Source organism: Calidris pugnax, unplaced genomic scaffold (genome assembly GCF_001431845.1).
Source record: "Calidris pugnax isolate Ruff unplaced genomic scaffold, ASM143184v1 scaffold21, whole genome shotgun sequence".
Classification (NCBI taxonomy): domain Eukaryota; kingdom Metazoa; phylum Chordata; class Aves; order Charadriiformes; family Scolopacidae; genus Calidris; species Calidris pugnax.
In genome coordinates this window covers 2,273,343-2,301,012 of record NW_015090770.1, presented here as the reverse complement: position 1 = coordinate 2,301,012, position 27,670 = coordinate 2,273,343, and the positions used below count along the sequence as shown (strand labels likewise).

Genomic DNA, 27,670 nt, shown 5'->3' with positions numbered 1-27,670 from the left:
CAGTGCAGATAAAATAGCCGCTGCAGCCTTTGAAATGCTAAAGAGTAGTAGGTTTACAGTAGTATCTGATACCCCTCCCCAGCACAGGCTGAATGAGAACTGGTTGCAGTTGCAGAAATTACCTTTTAACTAGAGCAATCAAAGTTCCTCTGTAGCTAAATGATGCAAACATCTGGTTATTTTTGCATCTTTTATTATCAATGTCTAAGTATCACATCCTCAATAAAGTTTTACTGCTTTAAAATTTCGCTCGTTGTTGAGCTTTCGGCTGTATTTCCAGCCCCTATTGCTTTGAGAAAGAACAAGAGATAACGCTGAAAAGCCTTTTCATGTGCCTCTGGAGCAGGCTCCTGTTACAGGTATTTTGAGGATCCTCTGCAGTAAGCTGAGGGAACCAGGCAACATATGCACAAAGTTGTCATCACAGACAGAAGCCTGTCCAGCATTTTCAAAGGTGACCCAGTTGCCACCAAAAGCAATCACAGGAAACTGGTGCCAACCTTACAACAATAAACACTTGAGCTTCACTAGGTTTAATAATATTTCTGATAGGAACCTCTGAGTGAAAGCTGGGTGCTGATGCAACCAATCTGTGCACACTTGCGTCTGAACTCTGCACGAGTTTTAACATAAAATAGTCCCTGGAGTTGTAAAAAACCACTTACACCATGGGGCAGCAACATAAGAAAGCCTTGGTACTGAGAAACAATGTTTAATTGGAAAAGTTAATCTGCGTATATAAAACCAAATCACAAAATAGATCATAGAGTTAAATGATGCTTTAAATGAACTTAACTTATAAATATATTTACATATTTATGCATATATATTTTACATATACAAGGAAATGTTAATGCAAGTCAATAGATAATGCACACTCAGTAAGACAGTAAACTGTGGATTCTTTTACAGACAGATTTATTGAGTGCATGTAAAAAATGAAAAAAACCCAACCCTCAACCTTAAGATCATTCAATCAACATAAAAAGTAGAAGAGAAAATAACACACTAACACTTGCCACAGGAGCTGAGAATGCATAATCAATGTAGTAGTGCAAGATGGAGAATAGTGTTTGTTTGAAGATGCATTTCTTGTCATTTTATTGTGAAGGAAGGCTGTGTAAGAGGTCAGATGAGTACCATTGTCTCACACAATGCACGTCAGCTGAGATCTGAATGGAATGCTCTCAGATAGAAAACATTGCGGGGGGTTGAGGAGGGAGAAAACGCTGTATCTGATATAGTCAAGAGGAAGAGGAAGGGTTCTTCTCATGAAGAACCCTTTTGATCTGCCCAAAGCCATGCAGGCTGCCCATAGCTGACATGGAGTGAGCACAAGTACAGACAAAGCTCTGGGTGCTGACATTTTTCAGTATCACACATATAGCCTGGACCATCTTCCAGAAGAACTGAAAAACAGCGGGGTTAAAATCCTGGTATCTTGTCTGCATTCACTCACTTGCCAATGTACTGGCCACCTGAAAGAAGTCTAATGTTTATTGGAGCCCATTAGTTCTTTTTAAAGTCCTCTTCTTCTTCCTACCTTCTGCTTCATTTTCCCCTTATTTCAGTGAGTTGTCCATGATCTCTTTCAAGCAGGCGCCTTCCTTCAGAAAATCTTCAGAGAATATGGGGTTATGGATTTTGGTGTCTCTTCTGCTGAAGTGACTGAATTGGTGAGAAGGTGTGAAAATGTTTGATCTGACCCATTGTTGCAATGATCATCCTTCCACGGCTTCGGTTTCTTAGTATCTGCTCTGCATCCTAAAGCCCCCACTCTCACTTGATACGTCATACTACAGAGAATTTGGACAAGAAAAGAAAAGAAGAAAAGAAATAAAGAGTAGCTCTGGGTCAGAAAGCTTCTTTCTCAGTTCAGCATGTAGCACGCTGCACATGATAGCCCTTTCACCAGCCCTCAAGGAAAACAAAACATGCAGAATTTTCAAAAGTGAAAAGCTGAATTTCTTGGAAAGTTAGAAATGCCAAAATCCATGTGAATCTGACCAGTCAACTAATTAAATAGATGTTTTTCTTCTCTTAATTGGTAGCTTTTTAAAAGTGGGTGTTTTTTTAAACCATCAGGTTTCTGTGTTGCTTCTATCACGGTTTTGGCCTCAGTTCTGCAAAACACGTAGATGTATTACGGTTAAACAGATTTTTCTTCACTAAACAGGAGTGGTTTCTTGCACCACAGAGGTTGCACCAGAACGTCATTTAAAAGAGATTTGAATGGACAATGTGCTTCCTATTTACTTGCTGCATGCAGAACCCCACAAATCAATCGTATCACAGCACAGCACTTCTCAAGTCCCTGCTCCATCTGCAGCTCCCTCAAGGATAAAGCAGGCAGTTTTTTCAGAACACACCTTCCAGCTAATGACACTCCTCTGCTGAATAGGCTCCACTGGGCTATAGCAATGCAAAATCTGTGCTAGCTTGCTAACTTTTTGATGGCACTTTACCCTTTTGCAATGCAGAAGGCTCAAATGCACTCCTCCTGTGACTCAAGGATAACTACTGGGGCTTTAGAAAGGTCTTCAGAAAATGCGTCCTGATCTCTGTATTAAGGGAAAGTTTTTCAACTGCAGCTACAGTTGTTTGGTTGCTGTTATACCACTTTGGCCTTCTAGACCAAGGGAGGATGGACAGAGTGGAATTCAGGTTCCAACAAAGTCTGTAGCCCACAGCGCTACGGTTCAGGAATGTAATTCCTGTAGGCCTGTGGGAAACACTTACCGGATCAGCATAATCCATCTCTGGAAAATGATCTCTATTTGCAGAACCCACCTCATATGGATTATTTGGCTGATATCCTGGGTTCGCATGGCCAGAAGTGGTCTGGACTCTGGGGAAGGTTGTGTTCTGTCTCTCATCAGATAAGTTTGGGTTGGAATATCCTGGTCTCATCAGGCTCCTCTTCTCTGGATCTGGTTTGTGTTTGGCTCTTCAGAGGAAATGAAAGAACAAAGGAGGTTTTAAAAGAACTTTTAGTGTGCCGTATTTATGGAGTAAGTCTAATTCAATGAGTTGTCCACTCCCATTTTATTTTGAATATTCAGTTCTATTCTGAAACATGCGATAGATTTTTCTAGCATATCTGTTGCAAAACCCTTGTTACCAAGTACCTTGTTACTGATAGAGTACAAAGTTTGGCATCTCTTACCACAGATGGGGCTAGACTGCTAGGTGAGACGGAGGGGAACTTTGGCCTCTTTCAACTGGTTCCTACATGAAGGAGTTTCCTTCGTCACCACTAGCTCTAACTGACTATTCAGAGGAAGAAATGAGGCATTCATTATGCTCAGTAAAGTTGCCCTTGTGCCTGCAGCCAAAGCTGGGCATTCAAATGATGCATTTGAATTGTCTGTGACCACAAGTCCATACATTGCACAGACACTCGCCACCAGCTTGTGCACCTGCTGCTGAGCTACACCTGCTATGGGGGGGGTCCTGTGGGCATCTTCACCTGGACACCACTGAGAGCAAAGGCAGAGGAGCTGCTTGGGTGCTTTATATTTACTGTGTGGAGAGAAGTAAGGAGGTGCAACTGCAATTGGGGATGTGCCAGTACACCAGGAATAGCAAGCTTTAAAGTGATGTTTGGTTGGAAATGTGACCTGTATTGAGCTGAAAGTGGCAGCACTTGAGCTGAAGTGCTAGCAGGGAACCCTGCAGAGGGCCTGAATTTGGGCCACACAGTCTTCTGATATCAGCATCCTTCTTCAGTCTCATCCAGATGCCATATCAGTACTGGCTAGGGCAGGATTAGGACTGTATTGTATTGTAGGTCAGGTGTGTATTTTCAAGACTTGGGTAAAGCTTTCATAGTCAAATTCACAGCAAGAGAATAAATACTTCGGGGAAGAGCACACAGACAAAACCAAATTCTAATGGCTATATGACTTAAATTAATTTGTCTGCCTAACTAGGCATGCAACAACATCTGCAGCCCTGCCCCTCCCTGAATTTCTGCTTAGTTCTCTACAAACATGCAGCAGTGCAGGTTCTATTCAACTACAAGAAATACTCTTACCTTACTGAAACAACAGACACTGCTATCACTAAACTCAGGATAACGGCTCCAAACACTGTACCCACTATTATAAGTATGAGTTCACTATCAGCATCCTTCTTCAGTCTCATCCAGATGCCATATCAGTACTGGCTAGGGCAGGATTAGGACTGTATTGTATTGTAGGTCAGGTGTGTATTTTCAAGACTTGGGTAAAGCTTTCATAGTCAAATTCACAGCAAGAGAATAAATACTTCTGGGAAGAACACACAGACAAAACCAAATTCTAATGGCTATATGACTTAAATTAATTTGTCTGCCTAACTAGGCATGCAACAACATCTGCAGCCCTGCCCCTCCCTGAATTTCTGCTTAGTTCTCTACAAACATGCAGCAGTGCAGGTTCTATTCAACTACAAGAAATACTCTTACCTTACTGAAACAACAGACACTGCTATCACTAAACTCAGGATAACGGCTCCAAACACTGTACCCACTATTATAAGTATGAGTTCACTATCTGGAAAACAAACAAACAAACAAACAAGAAACATCAATTGAAAACTCATAGTAAATACTGAAAACCAAGTTCTGTCCCTGTCCTCTTACTATTAAAGACAGAAAGAAAGAAAAAGAGAAGGAAGGAAGGGAGGGAGGGAAGAAAGAGCCAATCTCCAAAACTTCTAGGCAAAACCAGAAGCAAACCCTTAAAGATCTCATAGGTTCAGACACAGGTATGTTAAATATGTGCAAGTTTAAGAATGCAGCAGTGTGAGACTCCAAAGGGCCACATGAGGATATGCCTTTTTCTTAAATAAAGCCAAGGGGGTTGTGAGAAGTGAAGAACCATAAATGGTTTCCAACTTGCCTTTGACTGTATTAGATGTTCTGAGTTTAGGCACATACAAACACTAGAAAGCATAAAAAATGTCGTCTCCTAACCTATATGAAGGTGGAAACTAGAGAAGGTGCAGCAAATAGCTGCAAAACTGACTCAGAAAAGGAAAAAAAACTTTAGAAGGCTGGCTGATTAGCTTGTCCTGGTGATTACAGTTACGGGAGAACAGTAGGTCTTCACCAGTATAGAGTACCAGATCTTATGCAGTGCTTGCAAGATAAAGCACAAACAAGAACCAGTGGTTGGATATTAAAGCAGAAACATTTCAAATGAGAGAAAATCCAATGACATTTTAATAGAGGAAGTCATTAATTACAGGAGAAACTATCCCTTAGTGGTAGTGAGTTCAGCATTGCACGTCTTTAGATGAGGACTAAATGCTTTTCTGTCAAACAACCTGTGTTTGACTGGAAACTGCTGGGCTTAATGCAGAGGTCATTGGAGGAAATGCTACTGTCTGTCTGAACATGAGTTTCAAGAAAGATTTTTCCTTCCAGGCAGCAGTAGAATTTCACTCCTTTTTTCTAACCCTTTCCTGGTATCAATAGAGGATGTTGGCACCCATAAAGGCTTCTACTTGTTACTTTTGTTATCTCATGCAGATTAAACATTACCAGGTATTTTTTCATGCTACAATTAAAAATGAGAAATTCTTGTACTCACTGTTATCGCAGTTGTCCCCAGAGTAGCCCACTGGACACCTACATGAGAGAAAAAAGAAAGGAGGGGAAGGAAGGGAGGGAGGAAGGGAGGAAAAAGTGACATTAAGTAGATGATCACAAAACTATAGCCTATTTCCACTTTTTATCAGCAATTTCTCCACAATGTGTGTTCATTACAGGTTTCCTCATCAATGCTATCTTAATATTGAATTCTTTAGTTTCATTGTTAGAGTAAAACAATCTGAGATTTTTAGAATAATTGGTGAGCGGGACATTCAAAGTTTCAGGTTCTCAGCCTGAAAAATGTTAAAATGACCTTATTTCTCCAAAGAACTAAGCCCTACACCTCTGAGCCACTTAGAATTGCTATCCACTGTCTTTAACAAAAGCCTCAACATAAGGTCTATAAGGACCGGCAGCTCTTTATCTTCCTCCCATATTAATTTCTTATAATTAAAAAGTATCAACTTTATGGTAAGAAGTGTTCGGTGTGTATCAGCAATAACTACAAAAAGAGTTAATTTAATGGATATGGGGAGTAAGGTTCCTCTGTTTATCCACAGAATCAGAGCACAACCAGTTACTTCCTCAGATTCAGCAGCCAACACCACAGCTCTCTTCTGATCCTGAGCTGACAGAAATACCCACAGAGGGAAAACCAAGATGAAAGAGCATAGGTCTGAAAGTTAGCAGGAGAGAAAGGCCCCACTGATTTCAGTGGAAACTTTTCAGGGGTTGGAGGTGAGTCTTGCTCTAATGCTTGTTACTAAATGCTTCAGCATACTAGTTCTCATGGCTCAATTACTTTGAGGGAATAGTTTATGTATATGTGGGCAACCCACAAGACAAGCATGAATTAGTTTATCCTCTTCACTGACTCACAGATATCTTGGATCTCCTTGACTTTCCTCTGAGGTATTATGAGTGCACACCACCGGCTAATGCCAAGCAGTTAAAATACCACAACTTCTGCTAACCACCTTGGGCACCTCTCTGATTCACACAGCTGCAAGCTGTTCTAGGTTGAGGGTGTTAGATGTTCTTCTCCCCTATCTTTGCCTAGAACACAGGAACACAAGAAAAAGCTGAGTACTCACTGTACACATACTCCATCCTTTCTTTCAAAGTTAGGCTTGCATTTGCATTGTGGAATCCCTTTTTCTTTTGCACAGTACTCGTGTCTTTCGTCAGAACAGCTTTTACTGCAATCTGTGTTTTCAGAGGGAAAAAAATACGGAGTGAATTGAAGATAGCCCCCAAAAAATCCACATTGGAGAAAATTCCACCTCCTCTTTTTTTTTTTCATTGCACTGTAAACATACACAACTTCGTTGTGCCACCTCCTCTTTTTTTTTTATTACACTGTAAACATACACAACTTTGTTGTGTTTCAAAGCACCAGAACGGCTTCTTTAGGGCTATTCCTACGTAGAACAGAAACTCAAATAGAAAAGCACAAAATTAAAAGTAAACAGTCTTTGTTTAAACCATCTAGCTTCATCAGAACGGAAATTTGGCTGGGCTGCACCTTACATAGGCAAGCAATGACCTGCAGTTTGATTTCACAGCAGATTATTTGTATTGTAACTGATTTGAAACTGAATTGGATTTAGACAGGTTAAGGGCCACAAAGGTCTACACTGGATCACATCTCACTGGCCTTTATTATAGCCAGCTTTCATGATTTTATCATGGGTATTTGCAATATTTGTTGTTTTTCTTAAAATTTCGTATCTTAGACTTTTTTCCTGTAGTGTGAAAACTTTAGTTTTCAGAAGAAGAAAATAAGGTATATCTCAGGGTTGAGGAGGGTAGCTAAAAATATAAACAGATAACTCATTAAAAGATTCAAAAACAATATGCAAATAAACCCCCAACAACTAACAGCTCCTAAAAATCACATAAATCATTTTTCCCATGAAAACCTGTCTAAGCACAAGTAATGCAATCCTAGAACTACCAAAAAGGGACAGAGCTTTAACAGATCGTCGTGCATCATGAGAGTTCCAGTTCTGTCAGTGTCCCCATAGCTGCCTCTAGCAGCATTCCCAAAATATGTCCTGGCAGAAAAGGCTGTGAATGTAGGATTCAATTTATTCCATCCTTTACCTATTTAGGTTTCAATCCTTACCAAGAGTTTAACAATGCATTTAGAGAGTTGCTTATTCACTGTTTTCAGTGAGTATTTTCTCAAATTTAGTAGTTTATTTCACTGGAATAGAGCTATGGATGTGTTCAAAGTGAAACATGAGAATGTGATTTCACAGCTTTCCTAGTAAGACACACATTCCCTGATTTTAGAGGTTGGCACATTTGCGAAGTGCCCTTTTGAAAAAGGGACTGAGACAGGGAATAACCAGGTCGGCCTTTCAGGGATAAAGTAACAAGATTCTTACCTGAACAAGAAAGAACATCCCATGGAGTTTTCGAGAAATCAGCTCTGCATTCGCATGTAGGAATCATAGTTTATTCCACTGGAATAGAGCTATGGATGTGTTCAAAGTGAAACATGAGAATGTGATTTCACAGCTTTCCTAGTAAGACACACATTCCCTGATTTTTAGAGGTTGGCACATTTGTGAAGTGCCCTTTTGAAAAAGGGACTGAAACAGGGAATAACCAGGTCGGCCTTTCAGGGATAGATAAAGTAACAAGATTCTTACCTGAACAAGAACGAACATCCCATGGAGTTTTTGAGAAATCGACTCTGCATTCGCATGTAGGAATCGTTTTTTCTTGGCACACTGTGGTTTCTTTATCACAATTATAAACATCACAATAGTTTGCAGCTTTAAAAGAGAAACAGGAAGCAAACTGAGTACTAATAATATAATTTCATAGAAAGCAGTGCACTAGCTCAGTAAATCATAAGCCAATGATCTAGCAATTAAAAAAAAAAACCTTGTTAATATAATTTCATAGAAAGCAGTGCACTAGGTCAGTAAATCATAAACCAATGATCTAGCAATTCCAAAAAATCCTTGTGAGTCATAGAATCATAGAATCGTTTAGGTTGGAAAAGACCCTTGGAATCATTGAATCCAACCATCAACCCTACTCTACAAAGTTCTCCCCTACAACATATTTCCCAACACCACATCTAAACGACTCTTAAAAACACATCCAGGGATGGTGACTCAACCACCTCCCTGGGCAGCCTATTCCAATGCCCGACCACTCTTTCTGTGAAGAATTCTTTCCTAATGTTCAGTCTGTTGGAGCTTGAAGCCATTCCCTCTCGTTCTGTCACTAATTATTGGCAAGAAGAGACCAGCACCAACCTCTCTACAGTGTCCTTTCAAGTAGTTGTAGATAGTGATGAGGTCTCCCCTCAGTGACTTTCTGACTCACCTTAAAAAAAACTATAAGAAAAACCCCAGCACGATTCCCTTAGTTTTTTCTACAGCTGAACTGGGAGGCACAGATCCCATACAGTTCTACATAGATATAAATGTTAATGAGCATGCAGCTCATTTCACAAGCAATATTAGTATGCTCTTTGCCCAGCGTGTTGCTCTTTAGATCCATGTCCCAGTGGCAACAATGCATTACAAAATTCAGTGGGTGTTCTGTCACTAATTATTGGCAAGAAGAGACCAGCACCAACCTCTCTACAGTGTCCTTTCAAGTAGTTGTAGAGAGTGATGAGGTCTCCCCTCAGTGACTTTCTGACTCACCTTAAAAAAAACTATAAGAAAAACCCCAGCACGATTCCCTTAGTTTTTTCTACAGCTGAACTGGGAGGCACAGATCCCATACAGTTCTACATAGATATGTTTATGAGCATGCATGCAGTGGAGGGATGTGATTGCACTGCTGTTTTGTGAGCTCTCAGGTTTTTTTTCTATTTCCCCCTCATGTTTAGGTAGAGCACGCTGTTCTGGTTGAGGTGGATACAGTCACCTTCAGAGACCAAACCCAGGCCATAAGCCATGAAATGGACTCCTTTAATTATTACCTGCATCTTTTGTGAAAGTTGATTTCAAAATAGGAGCATATGAAAAAAAATTTAAAAAAAAGAGGAAACCCCCCCCATATTTTATTCATAAAATCATTCTCCAAGTATTACAGTCTTAGTAACACAAGGCTTTACTCATTTAGACCAATAAGTAACTTAGCTCAGCAGCTAAGAAATGAGGCCTCATTTCAATGACCATGGTTAATTATGGAAGAAGAAGTCTAAAAAGAGTTTGAAGAAGTCTAAAGAGAATTTGAAGAATTCTAAAGAGAGTTTCAACCTATTTTGCCAGTAAAATGCTGGACTATTCTCAGAAGCACAATATAAGTTTGTATATATTTTGTCCTGATTTTCCAGCCACTTGACACTCAGCAGGTTAAAGTCAACATGCCATTGCTTACTTGGAAATAAGTATTTTCCTTCTCTCCTTTACACAGGAAGTACAAAACCTTATTAAGATAAAAAGGCCCAGCACTGAATGGCTGAGTCTTCAAAATTACCCAAGATTGAACATTCAGCTCCTTAAAATCAACAAGGTTTATGCTCTGGTGGGCTTTGCTGCACACAGAAATGTTCTAACCAGTTTTGAAGATAGGAAGTCCTGGTTCTGCTGATTATTTACTTCCAGAGTAAGGAATTACCTACCTCTGTACCCAGAGACAGGTGAATTTATAGTTGCTTTTTCAATTGCCGAAGTAACTTCCTTCTTATCTACATCCGAGTTGTGCGTAAACAGGTTCATCACTGTTACACTTGTTAAAAGAGAAGCTCTGACTTCTTGTGCAGATCTGAAAAGTACAGATAGAATAATTTTAAAGTCTCATATAATCCATATGGATAGCAAGCTAGATGCAAAGGCAAAATAAGATTTCTGCCAAACCTTCCTCTCTCCCCTAGCTCCTTTCATCCCACAATGTAGGTAGCTGCTAAGACACCGAAAGTGAGTTCACGTCTTGCTTAGGAATCCATCTTTCCAGCAGATCCAGATGTAAATAGTAGCTGGTAAGTAAAGGCTGTTGAATTTAATGCTAAGAACATCACTCCTTTATGTGCTGTTGGCACACAACTGACCTTTTTTTACTGGGCTAATCTCAAACCAGTTGCAGTGTGGAGGAACTCATCTGTTAGACCCTAACCTTTACATGCTCTCATCAGCCTGTGGTGTCATCCAGGCATGACATAGAGAATCCATCCTTAAGCGTGGTGAGGATAATTCAGGGTATGACTGCAGTGAATTCAGAAGGGTGTGTTTGCAATCTAGAGGTATCTATGCTAACTGCATGCTAGCTGGGTTGGGTTCACCCGGACAGCAATCTCCCCGGGGTGTGAGGTAGAGAAACTTGTTCTTCAGCTGAACTTCATGCTGCTGGGATATGCACACAAACACCTTTTAAGTGGTAGATTGCTGTAGCTCTTTAAAATTTTACTGTGCCCCACTTTTGTCACAACCACTCTGCTGGAAGTTACTGCCCTCACAACCCTGCTGGAATAACAGTCTGCTCAACTGCTTAGTCCATGGGGTTTGCTGAAAGGGTTTACACTGCTGTGTGTGCTAGCATGACAGGGCCAGAAACCTTCAAAATACAAAAAGAATGGCTTCATTCAACAGGAAGCGTACTGAGCTGAACTCATCCCATACCCTTTCTTGAACACGGAGTACCCCATGGGAAACAGATTTAAATGGGGTGGTGTGGGAAGCATGCACTGTGCAAAAACCAAACTGGCAGACTTACTGAATTTGCGTGATGACGGTCTGTTCAAAGCCTGGTAAATTGCTGAAGGCGTCCTCAAACTGTAAAGCGTAAACGAATTTGAGTTAAAGGCAAGCAGAAACATAGACCAAAATCACAGGAAGTGCTGAGTATTCAACTGTAGTTTTAGTCCAAAGCACACTACTATAGGGATAAATAAAGCAAGCTGATCAGTCACATCCACCGTGCAAGGTATTGCGAAAGAGGAGTGGTGGCGTGGTGCTGTAGAACAGGAAATATAGGAAAGCAGTGGAGTTATGGGGAGACATGAGCTAAATCAATGTCAGGCAGTGTGTTAGGGTTGACTGCCTGGAGAGCTACAGATAATCCCTTGCAGACCCATCACTTACAAGGGTGTCTCTGCAGTACCAACCTAGAGTAGGTAGAGGGAAGAGGGAGAGGTAGGCATCCTTACAGATGCCATGTGTCCCTAACGTGCAGTGAAGTGGGATCATCAGGGTTGATCAGCCCCGAGGAAAGCACTGGAGGTTGGATGAGGTCAGAAGAAAAGTCACTGCTCTCCCTCGTTCTATGTGAAACAGGGAACATATGGTGGAGGCAGCTGCCTCCAACTGACACACAAGCAGAAGGCACCATAAAAAAAAAAGGATAAGATAGCTAAGTCAACTGAAATGAAAGATAAACTGTCCTTCTTTGTAATAAAATAAAAATTATTTTCTATGCTATTTTCACTTTTGCCTACTATTACATATGTATTTTAGTGCTGCAGAGCATGCACTTCTGTAGCCATAAAATTAAAAATGTTGCACCAAAAAATTAGGGAAAATATTTTTTAACATTTTGGAAGGACAATTTTTGGTTACTTTCCAATAAGACATTCATAGTAAGCAATACAATTACAAGAAGAATTTTATAACCATTTTTGATAAATTCTGATTAGTATTTGGTGAATTTTTTTGATCAGCTGTCTGGTAAAATCATATCTTTATCCTGGTAAAGTCTTCCTTACTTCCAGAAAACAACATAAGCAAATCCACTTGTTTCAACATGGCAGTATAAATGAAATTACTAATCTTATTTCTCCAGGAAGCCCATTACCATATTTTATCTATAATCATAGAATGCTTAAAATGTGTAGTATCCATTTCACTAATAGCATTACAATGCTAATACTGGTGTGCTTATAGAAGAAGCTGATTATTTAGGTATTTAGACACAGCTGGACAGCCCTTCTGATACATTTGTGCAGTGTGGAAATGATAGCTTTCTTTTAAAAAAAAAAAAAAATGAAAAATTGTTCATTTTTACATTTCATCAGAAACTAAATGGGTTTCAAACTTCAAACTTCATTCAGCCACATAGTTTCTGGAGAGGGAATGGTGAAAGATACAGAGCAATTTATGTGAGAACTTCCCAGAATAGGAGTGGCACTAAAAATGCAGATATTATTTATTACAGGTACATCCCTTCACTTCAACAAGAGCCATGTACGTACTCATCTGAGGGCAGAATTCAAGTCTTTTATGAAGAGGTCTAAATTAGTGCTTGAAACAAGTAGATTTTTCAAGTAAAACTATTCTAGGCTTCACATTAAAGACAGCGTGTATCCCCTCTGTTTGCATGACACTCAAGATAGCATTAAATATACAGAAAAAAACCCCAAAACATCATCACTCACAAACTTTGTTATATTTTGGAACATCTCTTCATACTGTGTGGAATTTACATTTTGAAGATCATCACTGTAAGAAGCATTCAGCGTAATGACTCCTGGGAATACTTTCCCTGGAATGAGAACAGAGAATATTAATTACTTAGAAAGCATTCAAGTACTAACTAAGGTTTCAGCTTAAGAGTTCTCCAGCCTTCAGAGATGGAGAAATTCAATGCAGAAATCAATCAGTGCTATTTTTCATATACTGGAGGAACCAGTAGGGGACAAACATTTGCTTAAACAATTCAGATACAATGGGGGGCATACTTTGGCTACCGGGGAAGCAGGCAGGATCCTGGGCTCCATCAAATTGGCCAGACTATGAAACTGAATAGCGATAAACTGTAAGCATGGCCTGAAGCTAACAAAAGACTCCATCTAAAGTGTTACAGTGTTTAGTGAGAAAATACCTACGTTAAGGACTCCAAAGCTGCAACCACTAAGCTGCTAATGTGATTCACCATATCTGAGACGGTGATTCAGTGTCTACCTGCCTCTTTAGGCTTACAAGTAAATTTGAGAATCATGCTTGCTGGCACTTAAATAATTATCCCCCTTTGCTTGCACACTTGGCCTTCAGCAGCATCTCGGAGATGCATTTCAACAGGACTGTGCTGAGTGTTTAGCAATAGGGAAAATCAAGACGGTTGTTTAGAGGTCTTCATGGGCCATTAATATTGATGTCAGGTTTACACTCGCATTTTTTCCTGCTTTTCACTTATTTTAATCTCCAGCACCCCGACAGAGAGCTCACCTTCTTTTCCTAGCACATTAACCTCTTTGGCTGTTACCGTTTTGTGAGATAACAATCTAGGTCAGTGTAGCAGTGGCTGTCTGCAAAGCAAGGCATTATTCCGCAGCCACTTTCCCAGACTGATTGTTTTCAGTTATAAAGTGAGAACAAGGGGTATGGGAAGACAAATTCACCTAAGCAGTTGTCTGTGAAATAACCAAAAATATAGATTGCCCTTCTGCAACTCACCTTGACGACAATTGTTCTCGCTGTAGTAGAATCCATATTGGCACCTGCAGGTATAATTGCTGTGTAAAGCAATACATTCAGCCAAATCTGTTCCACAAGGGTTTGGGTTGCACACGTCCCCTGATACAAAAATGAAGGATACTAATGTTAGGATTTCTGTGAAGTTGCAATAGCCAGTCCATATATAGTTCATACATTGAATAGTTCATATATGCTTCTACTAAAAGAAACTAACAGGTACGTTTTGTGAGATAACAATCTAGGTCAGTGTAGCAGTGGCTGTCTGCAAAGCAAGGCATTATTCCGCAGCCACTTTCCCAGACTGATTGTTTTCAGTTATAAAGTGAGAACAAGGGGTATGGGAAGACAAATTCACCTAAGCAGTTATCCGTGAAATAACCAAAAATATAGATTGCCCTTCTGCAACTCACCTTGACGACAATTGTTCTCGCTGTAGTAGAATCCATATTGGCACCTGCAGGTATAATTGCTGTGTAAAGCAATACATTCAGCCAAATCTGTTCCACAAGGGTTTGGGTTGCACACGTCCCCTGATACAAAAATGAGGGATACTAATGTTAGGATTTCTATGAAGTTGCAATAGCCAGTCCATATATAAAGTAGTTCATACATTGAATAGTTCATGTATGCTTCTACTAAAAGAAACCATCAGGTATGTTTTATAGAGTATAGATGGAATTAAAGAGCACATGGCTACGTCTTGCTTGCTTTATGTCTGTATAGGAACTGTTTTCCCTACACAATCCAGCAGGATATCACAGTGAGGACACAGAGTAAGGCGGAAATCCATCACCTGTCATACTGAGCATTCACAATCTAACTCTATTTAATGCAACTAAAACCAAAACAAACATAAAAGTATATCAAGGGTTGCCAAAATCAGCGACTAATTCAGAAAAAGGCAGGTTACAATAGCCTGTGCATCTTCAATGCTGCACTGGTATGTACTTGCCTTATTATAATATAGAGTTATGGTAGGGTCCTTTATTGCAGACACATTAATGAAAATGAAAGCTCCCAAGTTAATCATCATAGTATACACACCTCAATAGATATAAGAGCATGACGCTAAGGAATTTGTTGCAGGGCTCACAGCTGTCACCATAATATGACTAATTATATTAACTGGCCATTACGCCATACTTCTAGGCAGTAAAACCTTGTGGATTTGTGCTGACTGCTGCCTTCTACTTACTTGCTGGAGTTGTTGCTGAAGATGATGTTGTGTTCGTTCCCAGAAAAGGGAAAATAAGTTAATATGGCAGCCCTGTTAGTGTCCTGGTTACATTGAGGCCATCAAAGACATGGAATGATGCCTCAAAACCTTTCCCAGACCTTCCTCTACCTTGCCCTGTACAGTGCCTTGTCCTTACTTCCTGCAACTTCCTGCTCAGTGTGACTTACCCTGTATACCTGCCTGTGATATCTCTTCTCTGGCAACCTCTCTTTCCATTTGATTTGCCCTATCCCTGCAAATTTTCTCAGTCCAAAAGCTCTGCAGGGTCCACACATCTCTCCCTATCCCCCAATGCCAAGCCTGTCATTGCCACCCCAAGACAAGGGCAAGGTTCTTGTTTTCACCATCACAGCACCTTCCAGACCATTCTGTGGTGTATGCTTTTGTCCAGAGCCAACCCTCTTCAATTTCATCATGTTTAAACACTTGGGAGACTAACAGCACTATAGGAAACCTTCCAGCTAACCCTTCCTTGAAAATCACCCTGAGAGAGGCTAGCCCAGAAACATGCACAGCAATAAAAAGGAGAAATCTCTTAGAAAGATGTGGTAGCAGATCCACTAGAAGAAAAAAATTTAGGGAGTGACAGGACATTAGAATAATCTCAATTACATTTCAAATTTAAGTTTTTATAGGGTACACTCTTTGCCTGCAATGGCCACAGTTATACTTTCCCTCAGTAATGATATATTCTCTAAGGATTTTAAAGTATATATTTCAAATCTATACATAATTTATTCATTTATAAGTAATTAAAAGTTATATTTCAATATATGTTATATATAGGATGGCAATTACAGTTCTCTTCCAAATCACCAAATTCTGGTTTTCACCATGGCTGGTTTCTTTCACTTAATTCCACAGGTATGTTCTAAGAGATGAGGTAGAGATTTTCTGAGTAATGGGGGAAAATAAAGTACATCTCTTTCATCCCCCAAAAGTGGAAAGGAAAACACTTAATGGTGTTTCACTTGCTAGAGGGCTTGTCTCCAGATGTTTTGTTTCCAGAGCTCATACAGAAACCAAACTATTTTTCTGGAGGCAGAGACCCCAAGCAAAGCAACAATGTTTCTGAAATTATCCTCAACGCTTTCCCCTTGCAGCAAGGGTCAACAGGACAGAGTGGAGGGGAGACACAGCATTGAAAAGGAGCTCTCTGTCTCCCCTGGAACATCTCACTGGGATGGGGGTCTTGGTGGGCCATGGAGGATTCCTTGGGAGAGACCGCTCCATAGTCCCATGACACGGTCCCTGGAACTCAGCCCCATGCTGGTGCATGCTCTGGCTCCCTCCCTGCCAATGCTCCAAGCAGGCACAAGAACAATTCCCTGCAGGGCCTGGTCACAGGCTTGCCCCAGGCACCTTGTGTGCAGGGATCTTCTTGACCCAGGATTGGTGCAGGAGACTAAGGCACCAAGCAGGAAAAGAGAGGAGTGGACAGGACTGACAGATAAAACTGTGAGGCAGCAACTGCTCCTGTATGGCAATGATGTGAAAAACTAATGTAGACCTTGGGATCTCCTCAAGGAGGCAAAGGAATTAAGCAAGAGGAGACAGGGTAAATGAGATCATCATCAACACATTTCTTTGCAGTAAACACTAAGAGGGTCAGAGGACAAAGGCAGGAAAAGAGATGCAGACTTGATCTGGGGCTCTGCAACTGCACCAAGAAAGAAACTTGGGGAAACCCAGGCAAGGGAACACATCCTTGACCTGAGAGGAATGCTGAGCTCCCTGGGAATGAGTTTCTCCAACCTGTCCTTATAAAGGCCACCTGAAGGCTTTTTGCTCCTTACCTGTAGTTGAGGTTGTTGGCTCTGGTGAGGCAGTAGCCGTTTCAGTGTTGTCCTCTGGAGAAGGGAAAAAGAAGAGAGATGTCAGCAGTGCTTAAGGTTGTGTGAAGGAAAAGCCTTGGGGAACTCTGTGTGTGCAGAACAACCTCTGAGTGGGTAAGTGGGGGACCTGTGTGGGGCTGAGCAGCCACAGTCCTGGGTCACCTTGCCCAGCCTTTCGGCTCTCCCTGGCCATGATGCCTCTGGAGTCTGACGTATCTATGGCCCCTTCTCCCCCAGATCCCTGAGCTTCAGACCATGGCCCACGTGGGCAGTGCATTGCTCCCAGCTCAGCTGCACTCACTGGCCACAGCTGTCTCAGCCACTGGCACACGTGTGTCTCCTTGCAGGAAAGCTCCCTCCATCTGCCCAAGGCACCACCACACAGACAGCACCAGCTGACAGGGCAGGCTGAGGGCACCCATCAGCCCGTTAGTGTGCTACCTACAATGGCCTGCTTGGTGACACTGTTTTGGGAAAACTGTGAAGCAACTATTGTTCCTGCATGGCAAGGATGTGAGAACCTAATGTAGGCCTTGGGATTGTTCAAGGAGACAAAGACAGCAAGCAGGAGGAGACAGGGTAGCTGAAATCAGCACTTTTCTCTTGCAGCAAAGTTGCAGTAAACACTAAGAGGGTCAGAGGACAAAGGCAGGAAAAGAGATGCAGACTTGATCTGGGGCTCTGCAACTGCACCAAGAAAGAAACTTGGGGAAACCCAGGCAAGGGAACACATCCTTGACCTGAGAGGAATGCTGAGCTCCCTGGGAATGAGTTTCTCCAACCTGTCCTTATAAAGGCCACCTGAAGGCTTTTTGCTCCTTACCTGTAGTTGAGGTTGTTGGCTCTGGTGAGGCAGTAGCCGTTTCAGTGTTGTCCTCTGGAGAAGGGAAAAAGAAGAGAGATGTCAGCAGTGCTTAAGGTTGTGTGAAGGAAAAGCCTTGGGGAACTCTGTGTGTGCAGAACAACCTCTGAGTGGGTAAGTGGGGGACCTGTGTGGGGCTGAGCAGCCACAGTCCTGGGTCACCTTGCCCTGCCTTTCGGCTCTCCCTGGCCACGATGCCTCTGGAGTCTGACATGTCCATGGCCCCTTCTCCCCCAGATCCCTGAGCTTCAGACCGTGCCCCACATGGGCAGTGCATTGCTCCCAGCTCAGCTGCACTCACTGGCCACAGCTGTCTCAGCCACTGGCACACGTGTGTCTCCTTGCAGGAAAGCTCCCTCCATCTGCCCAAGGCACCACCACACAGACAGCACCAGCTGACAGGGCAGGCTGAGGGCACCCATCAGCCCGTTAGTGTGCTACCTACAATGGCCTGCTTGGTGACACTGTTTTGGGAAAACTGTGAAGCAACTATTGTTCCTGCATGGCAAGGATGTGAAAAACTAATGTAGGTCTTGGGATCTGTTCTAGGAGGTAAAAGCACTAAGCAGGTTGAGACAGGTTGCTGAAATCATCATCAACGCATTTCCTTTGCAGTAAACACCAGGAGGGTCAGAATAGGAAGGCAGGAAAGGAGATGCAGACTTGGTCGGGGGCTCTGCAACGGCTCCAGGAAAGAAACTTGGGGAAACCCAGGCAGGAGAACACATCCTTGACCTGAGGGGAATGCTGAGCTCCCTGGGAATGAGATGCTTCAACCTGTCCTTATAACAGGCCACCTGAAGGCTTTTTGCTCCTTACCTGTAGTTGAGGTTGTTGGCTCTGGTGTGGCAGTAACTGTTTCAGTGTTGTTCTCTAGAGAAGGGAAAAAGAAGAGAGATGTCAGCAGTGCTTAAGGTTGTGCGGAGGAAAAGCCTTGGGGAACTCTGTGTATGCAGAACAACCTCTGAGTAGTTAAGTGGAGGAACTACATGGGGCTGAGCAGCCACAGTCCTGGGTCACCTTGCCCAGCCTTTCGACTCCCCCTGGCCATGATGCCTCTGGAGTCTGACTCTCCAGACTCTGGAGAACTGCACCAGGAAAGAAACTTGGGCAACCCAGGCAGGAGAACACATCCTTGACCTGAGGGGAATGCTGAGCTCCCTGGGAATGAGTTACTCCAACCTGTCCTTATAACAGGCTACCTGAGGGCTTTTTGCTCCTTACCTGTAGTTGAGGTTGTCAGCTCTGGTGAGGCAGTAGCTGTTTCAGTGTTGTCCTCTAGAGCTGGGAAAAAGAAGAGAGATGTCAGCAGTGCTTAAGGAGGAAAAGCCTTGGGGAACTCTGTGTGTGCAGAACAACCTCTGAGTGGGTAAGTGGGGGACCTGTGTGGGGCTGAGCAGCCGCAATCCTGGGTCGCTTTGCCCTGCCTTTCGGCTCCTCCTGGCCATGATGCCTGTGGAGTCTGACATGTCCATGGCCCCTTCTCCCCCAGATCCCTGAGCTTCAGACCGTGCCCTACATGGGCAGTGCATTGCTCCCAGCTCAGCTGCACTCACTGGCCACAGCTGTCTCAGCCACTGGCACACGTGTGTCTCCTTGCAGGAAAGCTCCCTCCATCTGCCCAAGGCACCACCACACAGACAGCACCAGCTGACAGGGCAGGCTGAGGGCACCCATCAGCCCGTTAGTGTGCTACCTACAATGGCCTGCTTGGTGACACTGTTTTGGGAAAACTGTGAAGCAACTATTGTTCCTGCATGGCAAGGATGTGAGAACCTAATGTAGGCCTTGGGATTGTTCAAGGAGACAAAGACAGCAAGCAGGAGGAGACAGGGTAGCTGAAATCAGCACTTTTCTCTTGCAGTAAACACCAGGAGGGTCAGAATAGGAAGGCAGGAAAGGAGATGCAGACTTGGTCGGGGGCTCTGCAACGGCTCCAGGAAAGAAACTTGGGGAAACCCAGGCAGGAGAACACATCCTTGACCTGAGGGGAATGCTGAGCTCCCTGGGAATGAGATGCTTCAACCTGTCCTTATAACAGGCCACCTGAAGGCTTTTTGCTCCTTACCTGTAGTTGAGGTTGTTGGCTCTGGTGTGGCAGTAACTGTTTCAGTGTTGTTCTCTAGAGAAGGGAAAAAGAAGAGAGATGTCAGCAGTGCTTAAGGTTGTGTGGAGGAAAAGCCTTGGGGAACTCTGTGTGTGCAGAACAACCTCTGAGTGGGTAAGTGGGGGACCTGTGTGGGGCTGAGCAGCCACAGTCCTGGGTCACCTTGCCCTGCCTTTCGGCTCTCCCTGGCCACGATGCCTCTGGAGTCTGACGTGTCCATGGCCCCTTCTCCCCCAGATCCCTGAGCTTCAGACCGTGCCCCACATGGGCAGTGCATTGCTCCCAGCTCAGCTGCACTCACTGGCCACAGCTGTCTCAGCCACTGGCACACGTGTGTCTCCTTGCAGGAAAGCTCCCTCCACCTGCCCAAGGCAGCACCACACAGACAGCACCAGCTGAGGCTTAGAGCACCCATCAGCCCCTTAGTCTGCTACCCACAATGGCCTGCTTGGTGACACTGTTTTGGGAAAACTGTGAAGCAACTATTGTTCCTGCATGGCAAGGATGTGAAAAACTAATGTAGGTCTTGGGATCTGTTCTAGGAGGTAAAAGCACTAAGCAGGTTGAGACAGGTTGCTGAAATCATCATCAACGCATTTCCTTTGCAGTAAACACCAGGAGGGTCAGAATAGGAAGGCAGGAAAGGAGATGCAGACTTGGTCGGGGGCTCTGCAACGGCTCCAGGAAAGAAACTTGGGGAAACCCAGGCAGGAGAACACATCCTTGACCTGAGGGGAATGCTGAGCTCCCTGGGAATGAGATGCTTCAACCTGTCCTTATAACAGGCCACCTGAGGGCTTTTTGCTCCTTACCTGTAGTTGAGGTTGTTGGCTCTGGTGTGGCAGTAACTGTTTCAGTGTTGTTCTCTAGAGAAGGGAAAAAGAAGAGAGATGTCAGCAGTGCTTAAGGTTGTGCGGAGGAAAAGCCTTGGGGAACTCTGTGTATGCAGAACAACCTCTGAGTAGTTAAGTGGAGGAACTACATGGGGCTGAGCAGCCACAGTCCTGGGTCACCTTGCCCAGCCTTTCGACTCCCCCTGGCCATGATGCCTCTGGAGTCTGACTCTCCAGACTCTGGAGAACTGCACCAGGAAAGAAACTTGGGCAACCCAGGCAGGAGAACACATCCTTGACCTGAGGGGAATGCTGAGCTCCCTGGGAATGAGTTACTCCAACCTGTCCTTATAACAGGCTACCTGAGGGCTTTTTGCTCCTTACCTGTAGTTGAGGTTGTCAGCTCTGGTGAGGCAGTAGCTGTTTCAGTGTTGTCCTCTAGAGCTGGGAAAAAGAAGAGAGATGTCAGCAGTGCTTAAGGAGGAAAAGCCTTGGGGAACTCTGTGTGTGCAGAACAACTTCTGAGTGGGTAAGTGGGGGACCTGTGTGGGGCTGAGCAGCCGCAATCCTGGGTCGCTTTGCCCTGCCTTTCGGCTCCTCCTGGCCATGATGCCTGTGGAGTCTGACGTGTCCATGGCCCCTTCTCCCCCAGATCCCTGAGCTTCAGACCGTGCCCTACATGGGCAGTGCATTGCTCCCAGCTCAGCTGCACTCACTGGCCACAGCTGTCTCAGCCACTGGCACACGTGTGTCTCCTTGCAGGAAAGCTCCCTCCACCTGCCCAAGGCAGCACCACACAGACAGCACCAGCTTGATGACATTGCTTTGAAAAATCTGTGATGCAGCAACTGTTTCTACGTGGCAAGGATGTGAGAACCTAATGTAGGTCTTGGGATTGTTCAAGGAGACAAAGACAGCAAGCAGGAGGAGACAGGGTAGCTGAAATCAGCACTTTCCTCTTGCAGCAAAGACCAGGAGGGTCAGAATAGGAAGGCAGGAAAGGAGATGCAGACTTGGTCGGGGGCTCTGCAACTGCACCAGGAAAGAAACTTGGGAAAACCCAGGCAGGAGAACACATCCTTGACCTGAAGGGGAATGCTGAGCTCCCTGGGAATGAGTTACTCCAACCTGTCCTTATAACAGGCCACCTGAAGGCTTTTTGCTCCTTACCTGTAGTTGAGGTTGTTGGCTCTGGTGTGGCAGTAGCTGTTTCAGTGTTGCTCTCTAGAGAGGGAAAAAAGAAGAGAGATGTCAGCAGTGCTTAAGGTTGTGTGAAGGAAAAGCCTTGGGGAACTCTGTGTGTGCAGAACAACCTCTGAGTAGGTAAGTGGGGGACCTGTGTGGGGCTGAGCAGCCACAGTCCTGGGTCACCTTGCCCAGCCTTTTGGCTCCTCCTGGCCGTGATGCCTGTGGAGTCTGACATGTCCATGGCCCCTTCTCCCCCAGATCCCTGAGCTTCAGACCGTGCCCCACATGGGCAGTGCATTGCTCCCAGCTCAGCTGCACTCACTGGCCAGTGGCACATGCGTGTCTCCTTGCAGGAAAGCTCCCTCCACCTGCCCAAGGCACCACCACACTGCCAGCATCAGAGTGCCACGGGACTGTGTACAGCCAGCACACCTCCCACTTCCCTACAGTTGCCTTCTCCCCAGGATCATTCAGGTGAAAGTCTGAGGCAGCTGGTCTTTCCAGATGAGGCGCAGGCATGATGGCAAGTGGTGTGCTGCCAGGAAGGGTGCACTCGTCTGAGCTCAGGATGGAGGAAAGCTGAATGGTGGGCAGTTTTCCCCTCCTCAGGGTGACCCCAGCAGGAGCTTCAACCCACCTGGATGTCGCTCCTCAGGACAACCTGGGAGAGGTCTTGGTGGGGCATGGAGGATTCCTGGGAGAGACCATTCCACGGTCTCCTGACACGGTCCCTGGAACTCAGCCCCAAGCTGGTGCATGCTCTGGCTCCCTCCCTGCCAATGCTCCAAGTAGGCACAAGAACAATTCCCTGCAGGGCCTGGTCACAGCTTGCCCCGGGCACCTTGTGTGCAGGGATCTTCTTGACCCAGGATTGGTGCAGGAGACAAAGGCACCAAGCGGGAAAAGAGCTGCCTCTTCAAATCTTCCCCAACACTTTCCCTCTTGCAGCAAAGGCCATCAGGGAAAGAGGGCAGGGTTCTTGGGGAACCTGTGTGTGTACAGGGCAACCTCTGAGTAGGTGATTGAAGGACCTGTGTGGGGCTGAGCAGGTAAAGCCCTGGCCAGCCTTGCCCTGCCTTTGGGCAGTCCGCAGGGCCACTACCTTATTGGTGTCCTGCTTTCCCTCATTATCCTTCTCCCACACCCTGGCATCTGGGTCATTCCCACCAATAGCAGTTTTGTACCCTTCCTGCCTTTCTCTGCTAAGAGACCACGGCATGCTGAGTTGCCGGCACACACGTCTCCTTGCAGGAAAACTCCCTCTGCCTTCCCAAGGCAGCACCACATGACCAGTTCTGCCTTCCACAGCAGGGTCACAGAATCACAGAATCGCCTAGGTTGGAAGGGACCTTTAAGATCATCTAGTCCGACTGTAAAAAACAACAACAACAACAAAAAAAACCCAAAACCCACCACACCTACAGACCACCAACCAACACTAAACCATATCCCCGAGAACCGTGTCAACTCGTCTTTTGAATATCTCCAGGGATGGTGCCTCAACCACTTCCCTGGGCAGCCCATTCCAATGCTTGATAACCCTTTCTGTGAAGAAATTTTTCCTGACATCCAACCTGAACCTCTCCTGGTGCAACTTGAGGCCATTTCCTCTTGTCCTGTCGCCTGTAACTTGGGAGAAGAGACCGACCCCCGCCTCTCTACAACCTCCTTTCAGGTAGTTGTGAGGGCATCCCATTCTATTCCTATGTCAATTTGCTTTTCTCATCCCTTAAACAAGCAGCAATTTTACCACTATACACCTTCAGTAGTTGCACTGCTTTTAATTAGACTTACATGACATCTCACTTCACAGTTAGCATGTTCACAGTGACTCTTCAGATTCTGCTCTAGACTTCAGCTAAATCCACAAAAAATACATTTGCTGCAAGATATACCTATATAGATAGTTTGCAATTATGGAAGATGGTCTCAGGAGAAATATCATTAAAAACTCTAAATGGACTCTCTCAGAGCAGTGGTGGAATAATGACTGCCTTTGCTAACACCCCCTGGGCTCTAATAAATACAAGTGGACAGTGAAAGCAGAGAGTTTTTATACAGCATATGTATATTCTGCTAAATTATCATCAGCAAGACCCTATTTCCAGGACTGCACTTGGAAGTATATAACTTGTAGCTCCATAACTTGGAGTTTTGACAGTATACTTTTTTTTTTTTTCATTCTTTTCCTTCCTTGTTGTAATTCTTTCTGAATAAAGAGAAATGTGGCTGATACTGGAATACGGTTGAAGAAAATTTTCCTTGTGTTTTGGTTTTACCATTACCTGTTACTGCGTTTACTCTTCTGAAGTATTTTATCTATTTCTCTTTAGGATGTTTATTTCATATTTTAACTGGGTCATTTTTAACTCTTGATGTAAGGAATGTTTGCGGGTTTTGTGTCTATAAATAAGGAGAACAAATAATAAAACAGCCTTGCTGATAGACATGTGAATCATGTGATTTAACTTCAATCTAAATTAGCTAATATGTCAGTTAGGAATAAACATGTTTACTCTCAGTTAATGCTGCTGCAATCATAATTTAATCTAAGTCATTAACAGATTAGTTAATATGTCAGTTAGGAATAAACATGTTTACTCTCAGATTAAATTATGATTGCAGCAGCATTAACTAAGTCATTAACAACATGCAGCTGGAAGACTAATGTATTTCTAGGTAAAACCCTTGGCACTAACACGCTCTTATAGCTGGTATATCAAAAAAAAAAAAAAACACATTACAAAACTCAACAGACATTTGAAAAATAGACCCCACTTTTCAAGAGCTTTGAAAATCCAAAGTGAGGCAAACTTTACAAACTTTTTTCTTCTGATCAATAAAGTGGATGTAGAAAAGGCACATCAGAAAGTCATCACCTGAAGTAATCCATTAGTCTCCTCTAGGTGAAGGGGAAACATGAGCAATTGTGCCAGTTGTCTGCCAAATCTTCTGCCTCCACTGGTCACTGAGTCCTAGAGGCAGCATTATTTGTTCCCCAGTCCATGTTAAGAAATGTTACTTTTTCCTATAACCATGATAATATAAATCTATGCTGGCCACAGGCCGTGGTTTTGGAGCATTATTTAGATTGCCATCTCAAAATGGATGGTGGGGCAGTAACCTCGTACAGTGCTAGCCCTTGGTCTACAACAACTGTTAGCCTTGTAGAGGATCTGGCTAACAGTTGTTCAGGACTATTACCCTTTGGATCCAGTAAGAATCACTTTCATGGCAACAGCAGAGCACGTAAGCTGCAATTGAACATTGCTGAAGGTAACCTGCCATTATTTTATGGCTCTGTCTCCCTAGACCCAACTTTCTGCGTAGGGAAACAGGATGTGTTAATAGACTTAAGTGTTTACTGGAATAACAGAGACATCTGGCTGCTGATAGGGCAGAGCCTTTGCCAGTGCTATTCAAATGGATAAATCCTGCAATGTTTTTACAATGTTTGCTTAGAAGGAAAAGGTTTCTGGGCAGGCCCATCCTGACACAAAGTCTGTTGGGTCAAGATTTTTCACATCTTGCTGTTACGCACAAGCTTCCAAACAGAAAACCAAACAACTAACAATCTTGAAGACTTCTATGCTCATAATTCATAGCTAAAAATCGGTCTGTAGCATGTTGTAGATGTTGCTGGAAATCCACACCAGCCAACAGAGACCCACAACCATCTGCTACCCGTTGCAAGCTTAACAGCATCAGTAAAGATCTTAATTTGGCTCATATCTCTGTAACTTTGTCTCCGTATTAGACAGGAGTTCCTATCCTCTCAAAGCTTCAGGTCTCTGGCCCACAACTACCAAGTTTGCCACTATGCCCAAAAAGCACTAAGTGGCTTAAGGAATGACACCTGCCCTTCAGTTTGAACAGACCATGGTGCAACCCTTGGCCGCCCGTGGCAGTGGTGAAGTTACCATTAATTAATTTCAACAGGAGGGAATGAATGCTCTGCAAGACAGCTCAGGCAGTGCTGCTTTCTAGACGGATCGTTTAAGGAGCCAGAAGGCCAGCAGCAGCGCTCCTTTCCCTGGGTATTGAGGTGGAACAGTCACACCTTTTGTTATGACTGTAACAGAGCTTGAATTACCTGGGTTTAGCGCACAAGTCCTGAAAACTGCTCTTGAAATAGGCTAAATTAGGTTAATCACAAGCACCAGTGATATTGCATTTTTCTGCGAACAAGGACAACTGTTGGCTTTCAGTGACAATTTCCTTGTTAATTAATCAAAATCTAGACATGCTGAATTGCGTATCGCCACTGACCTCCAGCATCACAGCAGCTGCTGAAAGTACTAAGCAATTCATTCACTGCCACAGGATAGCTGCCCTGATAAATCCCAAAACAGAAGATAGTGTTTCTTACCTCTCGAAAGGCTTACCGCCAGGCTGAGCACCACGGCGAGGAGTATGTGGTGTCTCATTGCTGCTTCTGTTGCTGCTGCCACTTGCCGCTAAACCTAAGAGAAAGTGCTTTTCTCTTCTGTCATCAGCTCATTTAAGGTCCCAGGCACAGGTACTGAGTTCAGCCCCGAGCTGACGTCATGGTGGCAAGCAGCAAATGATAGATCCCAGCTGTGTTTTTCTTCTTCCTCAGCTGGGAAAAGATTTCTGGTCCTGCAGTGCTCTTCCTTGAAGTCATAAATTCCTAAGACCTGTTGACACAAGGAAGTTACCGCTAAATAAGCTGTTGTGGGAACTGATGGCACGACAGCTATCCCCTGCCAGCTCTCCATACTGACAAATTCAATGCAAATTAGATGGACGGTGCTGTATAATCTGTTCTTAAAATGCAAGAAGCTATCCCATCCCAAGGCATGCTAATTACGCACTTTGAACAGAGTACCTGTTCACTTCCTTTGCAATAAATTACCAGTCAGACAGACTCTATGCCTCAGACCTCAATTTTCGTTTCCTTTAAGCAGAATTTTATGCCAAAGCACTTCTTACTGCTTAACAGGGTAAAAAGCAACAGAAAACACAACTTCGACATCAAAGAAATAGGACTGACCTTGGCCCTTCTGGCAGTGATTATGGCTCTCTTGTTTGCTGCCATCTTATGTGTGGTATGGGCTCACTAAAGCGATGTGGCCAGAGAAGGGGAAGCAGGGAGGGTAGCTGGAAGGTGTTTGACGGGGTGGTAGTCCTCCTTTCTTGAGACAAAGTGCGTTTGTGCCAGGGAGACACTTGGAAGAGAGAAGGATCAGGCTGGAGCAGGGAGTTTGCAGCAGATCTAGAAATGAGAAGTAGCCCAGAAAGCTATGATACAGGGAAAATAGGCGGGACACAGAGTCTTTTTGACATTGCATCCCAGGAAGCCGCTGAAAATTGCTAGATAGAGACCAAGATGGGAAAAAAGATCTCTGCAGGCAGGATCTGGTTTTTGCAAATCCTCTTACTTTTAGCTGCCTCATTAGCTTGAGTTCTCTAGCTCAAGTGTGTTTGTTCTGCTTTGTGCTGCAGTAAAATCTACTGCTTGAAACAATTTGAAATCAGATGGCCCACAGTGGTTTCCATTTCCTTTTTTTCAGGGAAAAGTGTGATTTCTCTCACTTTGAAGGCCTGGGTGTCCCTGGATCCTGCCACAACTGCCAATAAAGTATTTCAGTGAAATAAACACAGGTTATCCTGTCATTATCAGAC

The 27,670-nt window shown here is 43.9% G+C and overlaps 1 protein-coding gene across 9 annotated transcripts; it reads right to left on the bottom strand.

Annotated features, from left to right (window-relative positions):
* Positions 1–901: 901 nt before the first annotated feature.
* On the bottom strand, positions 902–26,532 carry MUC13 (mucin 13, cell surface associated). Of its 9 annotated transcripts, none has more exons than XM_014939067.1 (20): positions 26,394–26,532; positions 22,007–22,060; positions 21,221–21,280; positions 20,816–20,869; positions 19,965–20,018; positions 19,121–19,180; positions 18,716–18,769; positions 17,858–17,911; positions 16,996–17,049; positions 14,373–14,492; positions 12,924–13,030; positions 11,267–11,325; positions 10,179–10,321; positions 8,306–8,364; positions 7,972–8,038; positions 6,673–6,784; positions 5,577–5,614; positions 4,448–4,535; positions 2,791–2,947; positions 902–2,123 (listed from the first exon to the last, which is right to left on the bottom strand). In XM_014939067.1, the coding sequence occupies exons 1-20, from the start codon at positions 26,449–26,451 to the stop codon at positions 2,118–2,120; spliced, it is 1,458 nt and encodes a 485-aa protein (XP_014794553.1). In that variant the 5' UTR covers positions 26,452–26,532; the 3' UTR covers positions 902–2,117. The 9 variants fall into 9 exon arrangements, with proteins under 9 accessions (XP_014794553.1, XP_014794529.1, XP_014794545.1 ...); XM_014939043.1 differs by having other exon boundaries at positions 902–1,796; XM_014939059.1 differs by having other exon boundaries at positions 902–1,796; positions 19,121–19,174.
* Positions 26,533–27,670: the final 1,138 nt, after the last annotated feature.